At 37.1% G+C, this 19,209-nt stretch overlaps 1 protein-coding gene across 1 annotated transcript; it reads left to right on the forward strand.

Annotated features, from left to right (window-relative positions):
* The first annotated feature begins 7,671 nt into the window (after positions 1-7,671).
* On the forward strand, positions 7,672-9,054 carry LOC107137821 (olfactory receptor 4F15-like). Its single transcript, XM_015480258.2, has one exon. It carries the CDS (start codon positions 8,086-8,088, stop codon positions 9,052-9,054), a length of 969 nt encoding a protein of 322 aa, XP_015335744.2. The 5' UTR covers positions 7,672-8,085.
* The last annotated feature ends 10,155 nt before the right edge of the window (positions 9,055-19,209 follow it).

The raw sequence follows: 19,209 nt of genomic DNA on the forward strand, positions 1-19,209 counted from the left end.
CTACCCTGTAGACCTATAGTATTCCTGAAAGTTTCCAGCACTTTGCCTTTACTGGTGAGACCAATATCAACACCATCCAGTGTACACAATATATAGCCTTAAACCTAATAGCTCCCACTAAGGCATCTACTGCTTACTTGCATTAAACCAAAATGGTGAGTTCAATAACTATTTATAGTACAAACAGAATATTTGTTAAAACGATTTACAATTTCAAATGGTGGATGAGAGAACAGAGGTAGTGTAGCACGCAATATTTGCAAGGGAGGAAGATAGAAGCTAGAAGGAAAAATTCATGGGAAGAGTGGAAAGTAGCTGCCAGAGACTGGCTGTTGGTTGGAGAAAAGTTGGCAAGAAAATCCAAGAAAACAGACAAGAGAGAGGAAGAATACGAACAAAGAGAAAAAAATTAAAGACATAAGAATACTACAAAAATGCAAAACACCATTCATATATCATTGTCCTCCACAGACTGATGCATAAAAAACATCTTGTTCCAAATATAGTAGAGAGATTAGTGAATCAAAAAATAAAATAAAATAAAATAAATCTTGCTGGAAAGTTGAACTGCTTCTGTCAGTGTTCAACAGATTCTCAGCCTGTCTCTGACGCTCTTGGATTACCAAACCCAGATCAGTCCTCTCAGACTCAGTCTCTATCCCACCCATCGTCAGAACTTCAGGCTCCGCCATGCTGCAGTCCCAAGATCTCAATGCTGCTTCTACTTGCAGAGAGACCACCAGGGATGCACTTATGCAATGGAGCAACCCCAAGATTCAGCAGCAAGACTGGCTACCACCACTCTCAGCAGGAAGACCCCAGGCTCCTCCAAACCTGCAGGCACCCCCACACTGGACCTGCAGGTCCCATCTGGAGTCCCCAGACAGAGGCTCTTGTGGTGGTAAACCTGCTGGTACCCAGGCCCCAAGCCAGGCTGGTGTCTCAAAATGGGTGCAGTCACTTGCAGCCAAACCTGGAGTCTCCCCCACAGCAGTCCTTCAGGTCATGGTAGCAGTGGTAGTGGCAGTGGTTGTTGGCAGCGGGCAGCTGGTTGGCAGCAGCAGTGGCTGCAGTGGCAGCTGCAACTGCAGCTATGGGGGCAGGGTCACCTCCAGGGGTCTGCAGCAGTGATGGCTTCAGTTGCATCTGTGGTTGCAGCTTTAAGGGCAGCAGCACCCAGAAAGAAGTCCTCCAGGAAACCTCAGGCTGGCCGGCAGTGGAATCAGAGGCAGCATCCGTAGTGGTGGCAGTGCAGGTGGCAGATGATCGATAGGATAGTGGTTCAGCAACAGCTACCACGGGAGTAGAGTCAGAAGTAGCGACCGAGGTAGCAGAGGCCATGCCACACATGTTTCTTTTACAAACTTTTTTTTGGAGACTGTCTATTCATTCTCTTGACAGTGTCTTTTGAAAAGCAGAAAGTTTTATTTATTTATTTTAAAATTTATTATTATTATTTTTTGGTACTGAGGATTGAATCCAGGAGTGCTTAACCTCTGAGCCACATTGCCAGCTCTCTTAATTTTTGGAGACAGGGTCTCTCTAAAGTTGCTTAGGGCCTCCTTAAGTTGCTGAGGCTGGACTGGAACTAGCAATCCTCCTGCCTCAGCCTCCCAAGTCACTGGATTATAGGCATTCACAACTGCACCAGGCAGAAATTTTTATTTTTACTTAGTTTTTTAATAATTTCTTTCATTAATTATGCCTTTGGTGTTGCATTTAAAAAGTCGTTGGAGCTGAGTGTGGTGGTGAACACCTGTAATCCCAGTGGCTCAGGAGGCCGAGGCAGGAGGATGGTGAGTTCAAAGCCAGCCTTAGCAAAAGTGAAGCACTAAGCAACGCAGTGAGACCCTGTCTCTAAATAAAAAGCAAAATAGGACTGGGGATGTGGCTCTGTGGTCAAGTGCTCTGAGTTCAATCCCAGGTACCAAAAAAAAAAAAAATCGTTGCAAACCTAAAGTCATCTATAGATTTTCTTTTATGTTACCTTCTGAAAGTTTAATTTATAATTTCATGTTTAGCATTTAGGTCTGTGACCCATTTTGAATTATTTTTTGTGAATGTAAGATCTGTGTCTAGATTTATTTTCTGTATGTTGATGTGGATGTTCAATTGTTCTAATGCCACTTACTGAAAATAATATCTTTTCTTTTTGTATTGTCTTTGTTCCTCTGTAGAAGATCAGTTGACTATATTTATATGGGTCTATTTTTTGGGGGGAAATAGGCATATTGTGTTCCTTTGGTCTATTTTTATATTCTTTTGTGAATACCACACTGTCTTGGTTACTGTGGTTTTATAGTAATTTCTGAAGTCAGATAATGTCAGTCCTTCAATTTTGTTTCTTCAGATTAATCAATAATCATTGATTGTTGGCTATTCTGGGTCATTTGACTCTCCATGTGTACTTTAGAGTCAGTTTGTTGATATCCACAAAATAACTGACTTGGATTTTGATTCTGTTTACCTTGAACCTATAGATGAATTTGGGAAGAACTGACAATATGGAGTCTTCTGATCCATGACCATGGAATATCTCTGCACTTATTTAGCTTTTCTTTGACTTCTTTCATCAGAGTTCTGTATTTTCCTTATGTAGATCTTGCATATATTTTATTAGATCTATACCTCAGTAATTTATTTTTTAGGTGTAGTGCTAAGGATCGAACCCTTGGCCTTGCACATGCCAGGTAAGTGCTTGGTCACTGAACTACATCTCAGCCCAGTAGTTCAATTTTTGGAATCAGAAAGAAAATGGTATCACCTCCCCCATTGCTAATATTCCCCACCAGAGCAGATCCATATTAACACATTATCTCTCCCAAAGTCCCTAATTTATACTAGGGTCACTCTGGGGCATTTCATATCCATACACATAGAGCTTGCCCAATCTTTTATTTTTTTGGCTTCAGAGTATTTTATTATGTTCCATAATTATTTGGCTACTCCTTTATTGTGAACATTTCCTTCAATATTGTTGGTATTAAAATTTTTTTCTTCCAGTCTTTTAAAAAAATTTTATTAGTTCTTTTTAGTTATACATAACTTTAGGATTCATTTTGACATAATTAAAAACACATGGAATATAATTTGCTCAAATGTTGTCTCCCGTATTTCCCATTTGCCTCCCCTCTTTCTTTTCCCTATTTCCTTCCTCTACTCTACAGATCTTTCTGCTATTTACTTTTAGAATTTTTTTTTTATTATGGTTAGTGTCTCGGGGATATACATGATGGTAGATTCACTGTGGTATGTACATATATGTGCATAGAAAAGGTAGGTCAGATTCATTCCACTGTTGTTTTGTTATCTGTCCTTTCTCCTTCTGTTCCTCCATCCCCTTCAGACCCCTTCAGACCCCTTCATCTAGTCCATTGGTCTTTCTTCTGTTTTGATGGAATCCCACCCCCACATTTTCCCTTTCTCTCTTTTCTTTTTCATCTTTATTTTGTGTCTAGCTTTATCAGAGAAAATATTAGACCTTTGCCTTTCGGAGTCTAGTTTGTTTCACTTAACACTATAGTCTCCAGTTCCATCAATATAGCAGCAAATGCCATACTTTCCATTCTTCTTTCTGGCTGAGTAATACTCCATTGTATGTATGTATATACCACATTTTATATACCTTCCATTTATCTGTTGAAGGGAATCTTGGTTGGTTTTATATAGCTTGTCTATTGTGAACTGTACTTCTATAAACATTGATGTGACTGTGTCACTATAGTATGCTGATTTTAATATACATTGAGGAGTGGGATAGCTGGGTCATATAGTGGTCCTATACCTAGTTTTTTGAGAAAATTCCCTAGTGCTTTCCAGAGTGGTTGCATTCATTTTCAGTCCCACCAACAACGTATGAGTGTATGTTTCCCCCCACATCCTCACCAACACTTACTATTATTTGTATGCTTGATACTTGCCATTCTGAGTGGAGTGAGTTGAAATCTCAGTGTAGTTTTGATTTGCATTTATTTCCCTGATTGCTAGAGATGTACATTTTTCACACATTTATTGGTCAATTGTATTTTTTCTTTTGAGGAGTATCTGTTTAGTTCTTTTGCTAATTTAGTAATTGGATTATTTGTTTTTGATGTTAAGTTTTTGAGTTCTTTATATAGTTTGGATATTAATGCCCTGAGAAGCAGGTGACATTTTTTTAAAAAAATCATGTCTATCTTGTTTAAGGTCTTTTTCAAAAAATTAATTAATTAATTTGTTCTAATTAGTTTTATATGACAGCAGAATGCATTTTGATTCATTGTACACTACTGAAGCACAACTTTTCATTTCTCTGGTTATACATAATGTAGCATTGCACCATATGTGCAGTCATACATATACCTAGGATAATGATGTCCATCTCATTCCACCATATTTCCTGCCCCTATGCCCCTCCCCTCCCCTAATATTTTAATATCATAACTATTTTATCTAGCAAAATACATATCAAATCACCAATGTCATCTCATATACAATCCATTTTCAAGTTTTCTCAATTTTCACAAGAATATCTTTGTAGTTTTACCCCCCTACTTGTTTGTTATTATTAGGAGGAGTTTAAATTTAAAATTTAAAATTATTTTTTACATTATTATCAAATTCAAGTTTTCTTAAATTGTGATTAGAGTGGTTTAAGAATGTACCATTTCTATTTTTGGAAATTTATTGTGGTTCAATATATGTTCATTTGTGTGATCTTTATGATTACTTGAAAACAATTACTCCTAGAAACTAAAACAAACCTCTGCTTTAGGTTTCAGAGTATGATGCCACTTAGGTTTATCTTCTTATTTACATACCTTTTGTTTTTTTATATCCTAACATTTTTATCTCTGCCTCCATTCCCTTTTTGTGACTCACTTTTAGCTTCCTCCATTGGCTTGTCAGGATTCTGGGTGACAATTCCCTTGGATATGTATTGGTGATCCCAAGTCTCATGTTGTTGATCCTGTCTCTGTAGTATCATTTGGTCAGTATTCCCTCGTGTTCCAATTAGCTCTATCTCCCACAATAATAACATTTTTATAAATGTTTGTGCATAAAGAAATGCTAGATCTGACCAGAGGAATGTTGAATGTGGTTATGTTTTGGAAAGAGTTACATCTTTGGTCTTTAAATGAGTAGATTGGCAGCACATACAGAAATAGTTTAGTGATATGATGGTACAGTGTTGAAATCCCCAAGGACAAGTATTATTAAATAGATGTTTCTAGTGACAGTATTAATTTGTAAAGAAATAAATTAAATATTACCTTGCATAGGGGAAGCAGCTTTAGCAGAGCTTAATGAGCAAACATCAATAAAATGAGAAGAAAAAGGACACAGAAACTGAAATTTCTTTCTTGTCTTTTAAAAATCTATATTAATTTAAGGTTGAAGTTGAGAAAAGGGAATTAGAATGTTAAGGAGAAAGTCTTGGAAGTTTGAACAGAATCTACTTGCCTTAGTTCTGGAGTTTATTTTTGACACAGAGACATGTTGCGGGTGTGCTAAAAATGTGAAAGGCTAAGGGAAGGAATATTTAATACTTCAGTAAGTTCAAAGTGTCCATTAGGCATGATGAGCATCTAGTAAATGTTTGTTGGTTGAGTACAAATTATTGTGATAAATACAAAATAAATGATCCAGCAAATTTGCAATGATATGTTAATCGAGTCACAAAATGAATTACAGAAGAGGGAGAAGGCATGATCAATGTGAGGAGAGGGCATTTTATGGGATATGGAGACAGAGTGCCTTTGCTTCTTTGTCCATTCACTAGAGAAGGTAAGAACTAAGTCTCTTCTGCAAAAAGCTAAAGGATTCTGTGGGGATCAAGACATTGGGGGTCTGAAAGCACAGCAGGTTTTATATGGCTTTGCATTCTCCTACCATGTTTATTTAAAAAGCCAGAATATATTATGGATGCATTCAAAGTGGCTTAAGAAACCCATATGCTGTGAACACTTGAGGATAAATCTGTCTTTTTTTTACTTAGATTTGCCCAGTGTGCTGAGAGTAGAACACGGGGCACCCAGAAAGGGTCTAGGTATGTGATACAACTGTGAAGTCATGAGAAAAAGCTGTCTGCTCTCCATGTGGGATGAGAGCAGTGAGAGCATCAGTATCAGTTCTACCACTCACTCCTGGCCTGGTACCTTACTTCTCCTCCTTGGTCTTCATTTCTCTACCTGTAAAAAGGAGCTAATAATACCAATTTTCATGGTTTTCATAGATGTCAAACAGGGTCGTGTCTGTAAAGGAGTAATTATAGTGTTTTGCACATGGTGGTCACTGTTTTTGTTAGTTATTGTTATTACCATAGAAAGCTCACCGCTGTTGCAGACTAGGGGACGATTCAGCAGTTCTTTAAGTAATCACCCCTTTCCCCCAGACTGGGGGAATAATTCAGTAATTCTTTAAGCTTAGTTATGATGCTGTGTATTGGAATAGATTAGCTCCATCTCTTAATCTGCAACACGGGTTATGATTTCGTTCGGAAGACAGTCCTAATCACCCTAACTCAAGGGTATCTTTTCTGTTTAAAAAATTATGATCATATTACTATTTGACATTTTTTTGGTAGTGAGGATTGCACCCAGCAGTGCTTAACAACTGACTACACACCCAGACCTTTTTATTTTTTATTTTGAGATAGAGTCTTGTAAGTTGCTCAGGACCTTGCTAAGTTGCCGAGACTGTCTTGAACTTGTGATCCTCCTGCTTCAGCCGGCCAAGTTTCTGGGGTTACAGGTGTGTGCCACCATTCCTGGCTTTATTTGACATTTTAAAATAGTTTATTTTTTATAATTTTTACATTGTGTGTGTGTGTGTGTGTGTGTGTGCGCGCGCCTGCACATGCTAAAGTGCAAAAGCATTAAGTAATACTTCAGGAAGTTCAGAGTGTCCACTGAGGATGATGGGCATCTAATAGATGTTTGCTGATTATTTGTTGATGATTGTGATAAATGACAAAATAAATGATTCAGCAGATTTGCAATATTGTTAATGAAGTCACAGAGTGAATTAGAAAAGAGGGAGATTAATTTGAAGAGAGGGCCTTCTATGGAATATGAGATACACCCAACTACAAACAAGGGAAAAGATGCAAATATATTAGCAGTTCAGTGAAGAGCATATCATTATTGTGGTGAGCTTCATTACACAGCAGACTAGCACTGAATGATAAAATAATAAAAACATTACACTTGAAAAGATTCCTTAATGTCACCTGCCTCAGCCCCTTTATTTTATAGATGATGAAACTGGGTTCAGGAAGTAAGCTGAGTTTGGAGGGATGGTAGAAAGAACCGAGTACTCAAATTCCCTCAGGGCAGGGGTAGGACATGTTCACGTTCTTCTGATTTGAAGTGTGACATTCTTTCTATCATTCCAGGAACCAGGGAAAGTTAATATGGCATGGATGGTGATTTGCAAGTATCATTTTTGTGTAATTTTGTTATTATCCTGTTTTTACTCCATCCATCTTTAGATTCTGCATCATGAATCTCTTTTCTGACCTTGTACTTGACCAGAATGCTGTCACAGCCCAGGCTGTGTAATCCATCTACACCCTGGACTGAGCTACCAAAGTGAGAATTTTAGGGTTTCTCTATTATCTCCTCTCCTCATGAAGAAAAAGTGAATATGATTTGATAAAACAGGAATAGCATGAAACTAAACATGAGGGAGTATTAATGAGAGTGATAGTATTGCATACAGGAGTAAAGACATAAGGAAAACAAAGGTCATGAGAAATTGCTTGAAGTTTGGGGAATTCCATGAGCAGGAGCAATAAACTGTGAGGGAGAAATCAGAGTTCATTTCCATGCCCTTTCCCTCCATCATCATATTATTCCAGAGAATTCCTACTCCTCCAGTGATCTTCTGATTCCTAATTTCTTTTTGCCTAATCTCTTTTTTAAACCTGGAAATTTTAGGGAGTCTGGGAGTTAGAAGCAGTGGCTTGTTTTTGCAGCTATAGTTGAATGGCAAAAGGGTTTTGGCATTGCTCAGGCAGTATTTTTTCCTTACAAGTTGAAACTCATGTAGTCGGTGAGTCCCTACAAAGCTTGATTTTTTTTTGTTACTTTCCTTTATCAGGTAATGCTCAAGACAGTTCTGCTCTCTGAGACAATGGATGGAGCCAACCACTCTGTGGTGTCTGAGTTTGTGTTCCTGGGATTTTCCAACTCGTGGGAGATCCAGCTTCTACTTTTCCTCTTTTCTTTTGTGTTCTACTTGGCAAGTCTAATGGGAAACTTCCTCATTTTGTTCTCTGTGACTTCTGACTCGAACCTACACTCCCCCATGTACATTCTGTTGGCCAAGCTCTCGTTTCTTGACCTGGGAGGTTGCTCTACTGTGGCCCCCAAAATGATGTATGACCTTTTTAGAAAACACAAAGCAATCTCTTTTGGGGGTTGCATAGCTCAGATCTTCTTTATTCATGCTATTGGGGGCACAGAAATGGTGCTGCTCATAGCCATGGCCTTTGACAGATATGTGGCCATATGTAAGCCTCTGCACTACCTGACCATCATGAGCCCACGGATGTGCATTCTCATTTTGGTTGTTGCCTGGATCCTTGGCCTCATCCACTCAGTGGCCCAGTTGGTTTTTGTTGTAGACCTGCCCTTCTGTGGCCCAAATGTACTGGACAGCTTTTACTGTGATCTTCCTCAGCTCATTAGACTTGCTTGCACAAAGACAGATAGCCTGGAGTTCATGGTCACGGCCAACAGCGGATTCATCTCTGTGGGGTCCTTCTTCATACTGATCATTTCTTACATCTTCATTCTGGTTACTGTTCGAAAACACTCCTCAGGTGGTTTATCCAAGGCCCTCTCCACTTTATCAGCTCATGTCACTGTGGTAGTTTTATTCTTTGGGCCATTGATCTTCTTCTACACCTGGCCTTTCCCTTCATCACATGTGGACAAATTTCTTGCGATCTTAGATGCAGTTCTCACTCCTTTTCTGAATCCAATGATCTATACATTTAGGAACAAGGAGATGAAGACAGCAATGAGGAAACTTTTCTATCAGCTTGTGGGTTACAGGAAGATGTCCTAAACACTATAAACCAAAATGCAACTCTACACTCAATGACGATGGGAAAAATGTAGTCACTGAAAGTTTTGATCTCTCTTAATGTAGTGCACTAGGTTACATTTAGGTATGTTACCATGTTACCTTGCTCTTGTGTATCTCTAGTACCCTCACCAAGTAAGGAGATGGGGATCTAGCAGTGGAGCTTCCTGTGCTTCAGGATCTGCACTGGGTGATTAACGTAAATCATTTAATATTCATGATAACAACACTGTGAGTATTTTTACTTTGATAATTTTTAAACATAACTAAGAAATGCTTTCTGCTCATTCTTTTTGTAATTACAATGTAAAATGTTTCAAACCAAAGTCGATTTTTACCTTTAATCCACTACTTCCAATGTTCTTTATACCTCCAAAGGTGCCAAGCAGTGAATTTAATTATTTAGAGTTGGAAATCAGTGTATTTCTCTTTTTCACTGTATGCTTTCCCTGTTTTGAATTTGTTAATATTCTTTATCCGAACTATCCAGCAAATTGCCATAATAACCAAATGCTTGGTTTTTTTTTCCTTCCCTCCCTTTCTTTAGTATCTGCCTTCCTACCTCATCCTTTGGACACTTAGAAAACTCTTGATTATATAATAGGACAATGGAAATTTTAGAATTTGGGATCTAATTCTAAAATTAGATCAAATGGGATCATTTGTTACAACCTATTTATTTTATAGATGATAATACTCAGGAACAGAGATGTCACATGATAAATCTAAGTTTGTCATGAAAATCAGTTCTCCTTACTTTTAGATTAAAAACATTGAAAATATATCTAAGCCTACTTGTTGATTTGAATTCCTAAGGTTTCTGCTAACAGACGAGTGCTCCTCTGGTTTCTATTGTCTTTCTGTTTCTGACTCCAAGCAGAAATGTCACAAATGAATCCAAGGCTCTTTTCATTGGCATCAGCTTCATATGATGTCATTTCCAAATTCTTCTTTTTTTACAGTCTAATAATAAATTTCTTGGACTAAGTCCTGGTTATTTTATAACTGCCTATATATATATATATATATATATATATATATATATATATACACACACACACACCTTATCCATGGCTTTTTAACGTCACTTAAAAAACCCTCCAAAATCAAACAGTATTCCTCTGTTCATATGCTTTTCTACTGAATGAATCCTCTAAAGGTCATTCAACATTACTTTTTCATTGTTACAAAGGTCTGTCAGTTTCTGATATAAGGTTCAAGAATTTGGGGTATGTGTGTTACTGTATGCTTTTGTATGCTTCTGTTAGTGGATCATGGTTTCCATGACCGAACAGCTGGGACACATTAGAAATTTTGGGCCCTAAAGATAGTATAAGGACAGAGAAAATATTTCTGATTTATTAACAAAATAATTTATTGATTTATAAACTAATATATATGATATTATGTTAATATCAATTTATTTTAAGGAATCTAGAAAAAGATTGCATTTATATCCATATCTCTGAAGTTTTGCTATTTTTTTTTTTTTGCTACTGGGGGATTGAACCCAGGGATGCTTTACCACCAAGCTACATCCCCAATCCCTTTAATTTTTTTATTTTGAGACAGGATCTCACTAAGTTGCTTAGTAAGGGCCTTGAACTTACAATCCTCCTGCCTCGGCCTCCCAAATGCTTGAGATTGCAGGTGTATCACACCACGCCCGGCCCGACAAAGTTTGTTGATTTTTCATAGGTCCTTATGATGAATTCATTTCTTAAAATATTGGCAGGTCTTAGACTTTTTTTTAGGAAGTTAATTTATTCTTTCATTTTTACTTTTATTCTTATTTAATTTATTTTTTTTTAAAACCCTTTTTATTGTGATTATAAAATCTCACAAGTAGCACTACAGGGCATTGAGTTGAAGGAGGGAAACCACTGGGTTAACCTTTGTGCTTTGTGGAGACACTTTGAATGGCTCCACCTCTACCCTTTGACTCAATAATTGAACTTTTAGCATTTGATCACAGGTAAGTAATATAATAAAGAAAATGTGTTATTTATTACATCATCATCCATTACCATGCATAATTAGAAATAAGTTCATCCATTAAGACAGAATGTTTAGTAATGTATAGCAAATTCCATTAGCTACACAAAATGAGCTGAGTGATTCTTAAAGCATGTTCTCAAATATTTCGATTGTATCAATAATAAAATATGACAAAATGTAAAATTAACTGAGCAATCTTTAACACACATATGCCTTTTACTAACAGTACTATTAGTTCTGATATTCCATACTAAATTGTGCTCTAAATGCATAAACTACTTTACTTTGAAAGAAAAATGAGAAAATATGTGTAGTCTTATTTTATTTTTGACTTTTAAAAATTGTTAATTCACTTATAAATTATATATGTATTAGGAAAAATACAAGCTTACATTTTAACTTAACCAGGTGAGAAAAATTTCTTTTTGGTAAAATTAGCCATTGGGTAAGGGTTGGCTATGTATGACATTGTTCCTTTTCCCTTTTGGTATGCTTTGTTTATTTCTTTCTCTTGATAATCTCATGATAGATCTTTTTGTATATCAGTGTAAAAGAAAGTTATGTGACTCTCTGATTTTCTGTTTGGCAAATGGCAACTTAGATGTACAATCTTTCCAGATAAAATTCAGGTTAGTTTTTCTACTTGTCTTTAGCTGTTTCATTTACAAACCCAATTGAAGCCATCATAACTTTTTTCTCATCTATTTGTATTTTCACAACATATTTAAGCTCATTTGTTGTTCTCATCCAAATATCACTACCACCACCACCACTACCAATATCAGCAGAACCACTACCAACATCAACACGACCACTACCACCATTTATTGAATACTAATGATGTGGCGGGCAATATCCTAGGTTGCCTACACATATTAACTTCTTTAATTCCAACAGCAGTCAGCTAGATAATCATTTTTATTCCACAGATTAGGTAACTAGTAGGCACAGAAATACTTAGCAAGTAGTTTAGGGACATGCAGCTGCTAAGCGATAGAGCAAAGATCTAAATCTAGGTGGCTTCTGCTTCAGCATCCCGCTTTTGAATCACCATATTATATTACCTCCCAGGATGGTGGGTCCCTTCACGTGTAGTTCTAAAATCTAAATATTTTTCTCTTTACTTAACAGCCTAAAATGGTAAAGATAAATATACATCAACTCAATATAATATGGTATTTGATTTTTTTTTGTACCAAAGATTGAACCCAGGGGCACTTAACCACTGAGCCACATCCCAACCCTTTTTATTTTATTTTATTTTACTTTTAAAAATATTTATTTTTGGGGTGTAGATGGATACAACACAATGCCTTTATTTATTTTTTTTAATGTGGTGCTGAGGATCGAACCTGGGTCCCGCCCGTGCTAGGTGAACGCTCTACCACTGAGCCACAATCCCAGCCCCATTTTATTTTATTTTTGAGGCAAGATCTTGCTAAGTTCCTTAAGGTCTCACTAAATTTCTGAAGCTGACTGTGAACTTGTGATCGCCCTGCCTCAGCCTCTCAAGTCACTGGGATTACAGGCATGCACCACTGTGCCAGGCCCCAAAATATGCTATTTGAAATTTATGTTCTGTCATTTTAATATATCATTAAAATATCCATGGGTTTATTATTTGAAGGGGGTAAGACTTAGAAGTAATTTATGTAATAAGATAATTTTATAGGTTTCTCCTATCCATCATTATGGAGGTAGTGCATTGTGTACTCCTTGGAGATCCTTAGTCCACAATAGAATCATATCATTTGAAGAAAATGTTGAAGCCTAAGTGGACACTTCATGGGGTTCCTTCATTCTCATAGAAACAGAATTTAAATTAGTCCACTCATTAGTGGGAGTGAATGAGCCAATTTTCATGAGTGTTTGGTTTACAGCTGGAATTGACTGCCAGAGGGTAGCCTCGATGGAGCCTCTGGTTAGCCCATTCTCAAGTGGATGCAGAAGGTTGGGTTGTAATCAAAAGGTGACATGAGAAGAAAATTACCTCTAGATAGGAAAGAGAGGTGGGAGGGAAAGGGAGGGAGAAGGGGAATTGCATGGAAGATGGAAGGAGACCCTCATCATTATACAGATTACATGTATGATGATGTGAGGGAAAAAAAAGAAGTGTGTCACATTAGATTGGGTAGAGAGAAGTGAGGGGAGGGGAGGGGGGATAGGAAGGACAGCAGAATAAAATAGACACTACTATTGCTGCATGTATATACGTGACTATATGACCAATGTGATTCAGCAACCTGTACACTCAGAAAAAAGAGTAATTATATCCCATTTGATTTAAATGTATGATATGTCAAGATCATTGTACTGTCATGTGTAACTAATTAAAACAAATAATAATAATAATAAAAAACCCAAAAAGGTGAGAATCAGTCCTATAATCAATGTCTCCAGGAATTAAGTAGGATTCAGAATAACTTGCTATTTGCCAGCTGGGGATGGAAATAGAAGATGAAAAATACACAATTACAAATTTCTGGGATATCACTGTCTAGTGAAAGAGAGGGTTAGGAAACAAATTGTTACAATAAAACATGTAAGTTCCATATGCAATGCATATCCCTGTATCTATCTATGCATCCATAAATGTGTAAATCTATAATGAGGTGTAGGCATAAAGGAGCAGATGAACAATTCTGCTTAGAAGTCTCAGAGGAGAAAGTTGAGCTTGGTATTGAAAATTGAGGAGGAAAATGAATATGTCCTGGTTCCCAAACATTCAGCATGGTGACTATGGTTAATAGTGATGTATTGGATAATAATGATCATCACATTCCACTATCATTAATAACTCCATGCCCCCTCCCCTCTGCTCCAACCCCTCTGCCCTATCTAGAGTTCGTCTATTCCTCCCTTGTTCCTGCTCCCTATCCCACTGTAAATCAACTTCCTTATATCAGAGAAAACATTCGGCATTTGGTGTTTTGGGATTGGCTAACTTCACTTAGCATTATCTTCTCTAACTCCATTCATTTACCTGAAAATGCCATGATTTTATTCTCTTATTGCTGAGTAATATTCCATTGTGTATATATGGCACATTTTTTTTAACCATTCATCTGTTGAAGGGCATCTAGTTTGGCTCCACAGTTTAGCCATTGTGAATTGTGCTGCTATAAACATTGATGTGGCTGTATTCCTGTAGTGTGTTATTATTCAAAGTACAGGTATGAAGACACGAATTGGTGTGAATATACTGTGTATACAGCCAGAGATATGAAAAATTGTGCTCTATATATGTAATAAGAATTGTAATGCATTCTGCTGACATATCTAAAAAAAATAAATTAAAAAAATAACATAAAGCAAAGAGAAAAAAATAGTGATGTACTGTATCCTTGAAAATTTTCTAAGAGTGGATCTTATTTATTCCCACCAACAATAAAAGTAACTATGTGAGGTGATGGATATGGCAACTAGCTTGACTATGGTAATAATTTCATTACGTAGATACCTTTATCAAAACATCCCACTGCACACCTTGAATATATACAATATTTCTTTCTGCATTATACTTCAATAGCTGGGGAAAAAAGGGAAATTTGCATAGGAGATTGCCACCTAGGTGTGAGAAGGCATTTCATGCCATGTGAACACTATTCAAAGGTGTGGAATACTGTACAAGGGCAGGCTTAATCGATGAATTCTGAAGGTGTTCTTTTGGTGCATCACAGCAATAGAGATCGGGTTGGAGGGGTAGACAGAGGTCGTATTGATGTATTTGGTAGCTAGAACTAAGAGTATTAATAGGTAATGGGACAAACATTAACATGAGGGTAACATGAAAAGATTTTTTTCTAACATCACTTTTATCACAGTGTAGAGGGTGAATTTGGGGGGTCCAAAGGAAGAATGACTTCTGAGACGCAGGTAAAACTACCTGCAAAATGGCAATGAATTGAAGATAAAATGGGGATGAATTGAAGATAAATTTTTTTGACTTAATGATTATTTCCATCAATAATAAAGAAGTGGTGGTGAAGATAAGTTCAAGTTTAATGAGTTGTATGACTTAACCTTATATTAGATAAATGATCAAACTGAATTTCTGTCCACCTGTAATTGATTTTAAATCAGACATATACGAACATACTCTTATAAATGATGGCAAGTCTCACAACTTGTGTCTTGCAAATCATAGTTTCAGAGCCATGATTGTTTCAAGAGGGCTTTGAATTTATTCTAAAAGCATTTGGAGATATTTTGGAATGTTAACTAATAGGATAATTAAAAATATCTCTTAGAACTTCCCAGTAAAATCAACATGTCACATTGTCAGAGTTCTTTTGATGAGAATTCTTAGGAATGCAGGCTGAGTGATTTATAGAATGCTCTCTCTCATCTTCATTATCATTGGTGGTACACTTAATGAATGTTTTCTATACAACCTTATTTGTTTCTTACAACAATTCTATGGATCAAGAACTAATATTCCTTCTTTCTTCCTTTTTTTTCGGGGGGGGTCAGGGGATGGGGGATGGGGTTTGGGTACTGGGGATTGAACCCAGGGGTGCCTAACCACAAAGTCACATACCCAGCCCCCTTTTTAATTTATTTTTAGACAGGACTTGCTAAATTGTTTAGGGCCTCAATAAGTGACTCAGATTGGAACTTGAAATCCTCCTGCCTCAGCCTCCTGAGTTGCTGGCATTACAGGCACGAAGCACCATGCCCAGCATAGTTTATTTTATTTTTGAGACAGAGTGTTGCTATGTTGCCCTGGCTGGGCTTAAACTTGATACTCTCCAGCCTCAGCCTCCCATGTGACTGGAATTACTAGCATGTGTCACCACATGTACTTTAGAAGTTAAAAAAAGGGAAAACTTGGAGAAGAAAAATGACTATCAATTTTGACAGCTTTCCTGTTATAGGAATTACATCCTTTTAGGTGCTGTGAAGAATAGTATATTAGTCACAGTCATCCTTTTGCTCAGGTCAGCCCGTGCATCCTGATGGAACATGGGAACTCACCCAGGGAAGCAGTAACCCATGGATCTGAGATGATGTCACCTGCTGTGTGAACGTCTAGAGCGTTCGGGTCCCTGGGTAAGGGTCGCGAAATAACCAGGACACAGGGGATGCAGAGCAAAGGCAGCAATTGCAACTGCATGCTGAGGTTTATTTGCAAGTTCCTTTTATCTACTTCTTCTAACAAAGCAAGCAATTCTTCAATATCACGTTACCCACATTGCCCAAATAACATGCCTCAGCGGATACACAGAGCTAAATTCAGATTGTTCCTGTTTATTTGATAAGTATCCTCTCAAAGTTCTTTGTAGACATTATCTAATCCCCTGAGGATGCATTTGTTTCTTTAGAATGTACTGTTCCCAGGATAAGTATGCAGGAAGCTTCTTCCTCTTGGCCAAACCATGCAGAACTTGTGACTTGCGATAAGGGGAAGAGAACTTTTCCTCCTCCTAACTGAGGTTTGCCTCAGCTGACCTAAATCACAACCACAGCTCTTGCAAAATGTCAGGCCTGAGGGAGCTAAACTCTGCACACTCAAACCCCAACACTGCTGGGTATCAAAGTTTTTTTTTTTTTAAGATTTGAACATTTCAAACTGATAATAAAAGCATGAAAGTTGTAAATATTAATGGAATAGCATGTAGTGTTATGATGCAAGTATATCATGTAACGTTTGCCCCATCACTAAAGTATTCTTTCTACAGTATAGATCTTACTATATCACACCTTGCTAGAACTCCAGTGCCTCCTTCTCGCCAGTAGGAGAAAGTTTAAACTCATTAACATGGTTATAAATCTCTTCCTCATTTGGCTCTTGTTTAGTCTTCAACTTTATCTTTTCCTCAACTTTATTTTTTCCTTTCCCTCTTTTCTATTCTGTGCTATTCTTGGAAATCACTGGAAGAAATCAAGCAGAGGAATGATAAGATGTTGTTTTCAACTGAGAAATATCACTCGAATTTCTATCTGGAGAACAGAGTACTTTTTTTTTTTTTTTTTTTTTTCCCTGTGCTAGGCTGTACGATACCACTGAGCTACATCTTTAGCCTGGAGAAAAGATTTAAGGAAGTAAGAGTAGGAAAAAAAAACATTTAGGAGGATTTGTAGTAAACTAGGTGAAAATTAGTAGTATATTTGCCTAGAATTTTAGCCATGCAGATGCTTCAATATTGATAAATTTGAATTTATTTTGAAAGAATAGACAAATCCTTTGCGTGTGCATTGAGTATAATAGAATGATCATTTATAAAGTAAGTCAACTGGGAGTGAGAACTACAATTGGGAAATGAGCTTTTCCTGAAACCCTGATGAATTTTTATGGCCATAGTTAATAATCATAATTGTCATATATAATAGTATACAGTAATCATGCATCTCTGTTATATAAGGTATCGCTGTTGTATAAGTAGGTGGAATACATCAAATCTCAAATGAAAAGATATCAGCATGCTTTCTTCATAGCATTTATATGAATGAGGGCCATAAACGTTTTGGCTGTAAATGAAGGGTTTTATAAGTAAAACCTTCCCCATATTGATTCACATATTTTGTAAACTTAGGCCTTGAATATCTTTGGGTTGGTAAAGATGTAGAATAATACTTGGAATAAGCAAAAATATTTATCTAGTTTTTCAACATTTTAACAAATGTTATCACCCACTATTCAATAAGCATGCATAGGAATGAAGTTAAAAGAATTTAAGACAATCAGCACGACTTGTTGAATACAAATGTGTTATATTTGCCACAATATTTTAAGACTTCTATGATCAGCTTGAGCAGCAGAGGTTTAATTTTTCCTTGGATTTATTTCCCCAAGCATTTGCACATAATCAGCACTGCTACGGTCCATGGTGCAGCCATTCTTCTTGGAGGACATAAGCCATGCATGACACATAGTTATCTACTTCTGACATTGCCCACCTCTCTCAAGCTGCCAGCTCTGAGTTGCCCATATCATGCTGCCTGAAACTTTGTTGACTGCCCTGGCTCTTTGGCTTGGTTTTTTACTTCCCCTTTGCAGCCCTTTTAGAGGGACTTTTGAGTGTCTAGTTTAATGAGGCTTTTCTTACCACAGCCTAACCATTCCCCAAGAGTGTAGAAAACTGAGAATCTAGGGCAGTGTGGGGAGGGACAGAAAGGCTGTATTGGAAGGTGGCCATGCACACTCTTGATCTGTAGCTGTCTGCTCTGTCACTAGGTCCTGCTGCTTAATGTGGCTTACCCTGCTTGATATTTTATGCTTAACATTCCTAGGCTTTTTATTTTTTATTTTGAGGCAGGGTCTTAGGGCCTTGTTAAGTTGCTGAGGCTGGCCTTGAATTCGTGATCCTCCTGAGTCGGTGGAATTACAGGTGTGTGCCACTGTACCTGGCAAGACTTTTTCTTAGATGTACCGAATTTCTCTCTTTTGGATGCCTCAAGTTATAAGTCAGCTTTATATGTATCTAATCTCATTTGTTGATAATGAGAATTTTCTTTTCACAGGACTTCAAGTCTCTTTTCAAATCTTCGTAGATGTGTCTCTATTTCCTGAACAACTTTGGCAATCAAGACACTGTTCAGCTCATGCAAAAAAGCCTGTAGGAGTTCATGCAGCTGAGTTGAGATGTGTGCAGTATCAGGATAGAGGCTCAATAAGCAAATAAGAAGGCAAATCACTTATTACTAATTTGTTGAATAATATAAGACACAATCAGGAATGGAAGAGAGCCCCCTTGAGTTAATAAAATCTGGAATAATATCACTTTAGAGCACTGTATCAGGTCACTATATTAAAGTTATTTCTAACTTAATGGTGTGGTTATGGAATCATTGGTTGATTAAAAACATGGCTAGGATATTTTATACTTCTTTCTGTCAACAAGTGAAGTCTATTTCTCCAACTTAAATTTGTCCTGGTGTTGTCCCTTGCTTTGACCAGTGGAATGTAGCCATATAAATTTTTTTATTGTTGGTTGTTCAAAACATTACATAGTTCTTGATATATCATATTTCACACTTTGATTCAAGTGGGTTATGAACTCCCATTTTTACCCCATATACAGATTGCAGAATCACATCAATTACACATCCATTGATTTACATGTTGCCATACTAGTGTCTGTTGTATTCTGCTGCCTTTCCTATCCTCTACTATCCCCCCTCCCCTCCCCTCCCCTC

Source organism: Marmota marmota, unplaced genomic scaffold (genome assembly GCF_001458135.2).
Source record: "Marmota marmota marmota unplaced genomic scaffold, marMar, whole genome shotgun sequence".
Classification (NCBI taxonomy): Eukaryota; Metazoa; Chordata; class Mammalia; order Rodentia; family Sciuridae; genus Marmota; species Marmota marmota.

Bases quoted from the DNA above. Each gene is read 5' to 3' on its own strand.
- LOC107137821 (XM_015480258.2), top strand. From the start codon at position 8,086: ATGCTCAAGACAGTTCTGCTCTCTGAGACAATGGATGGAGCCAACCAC.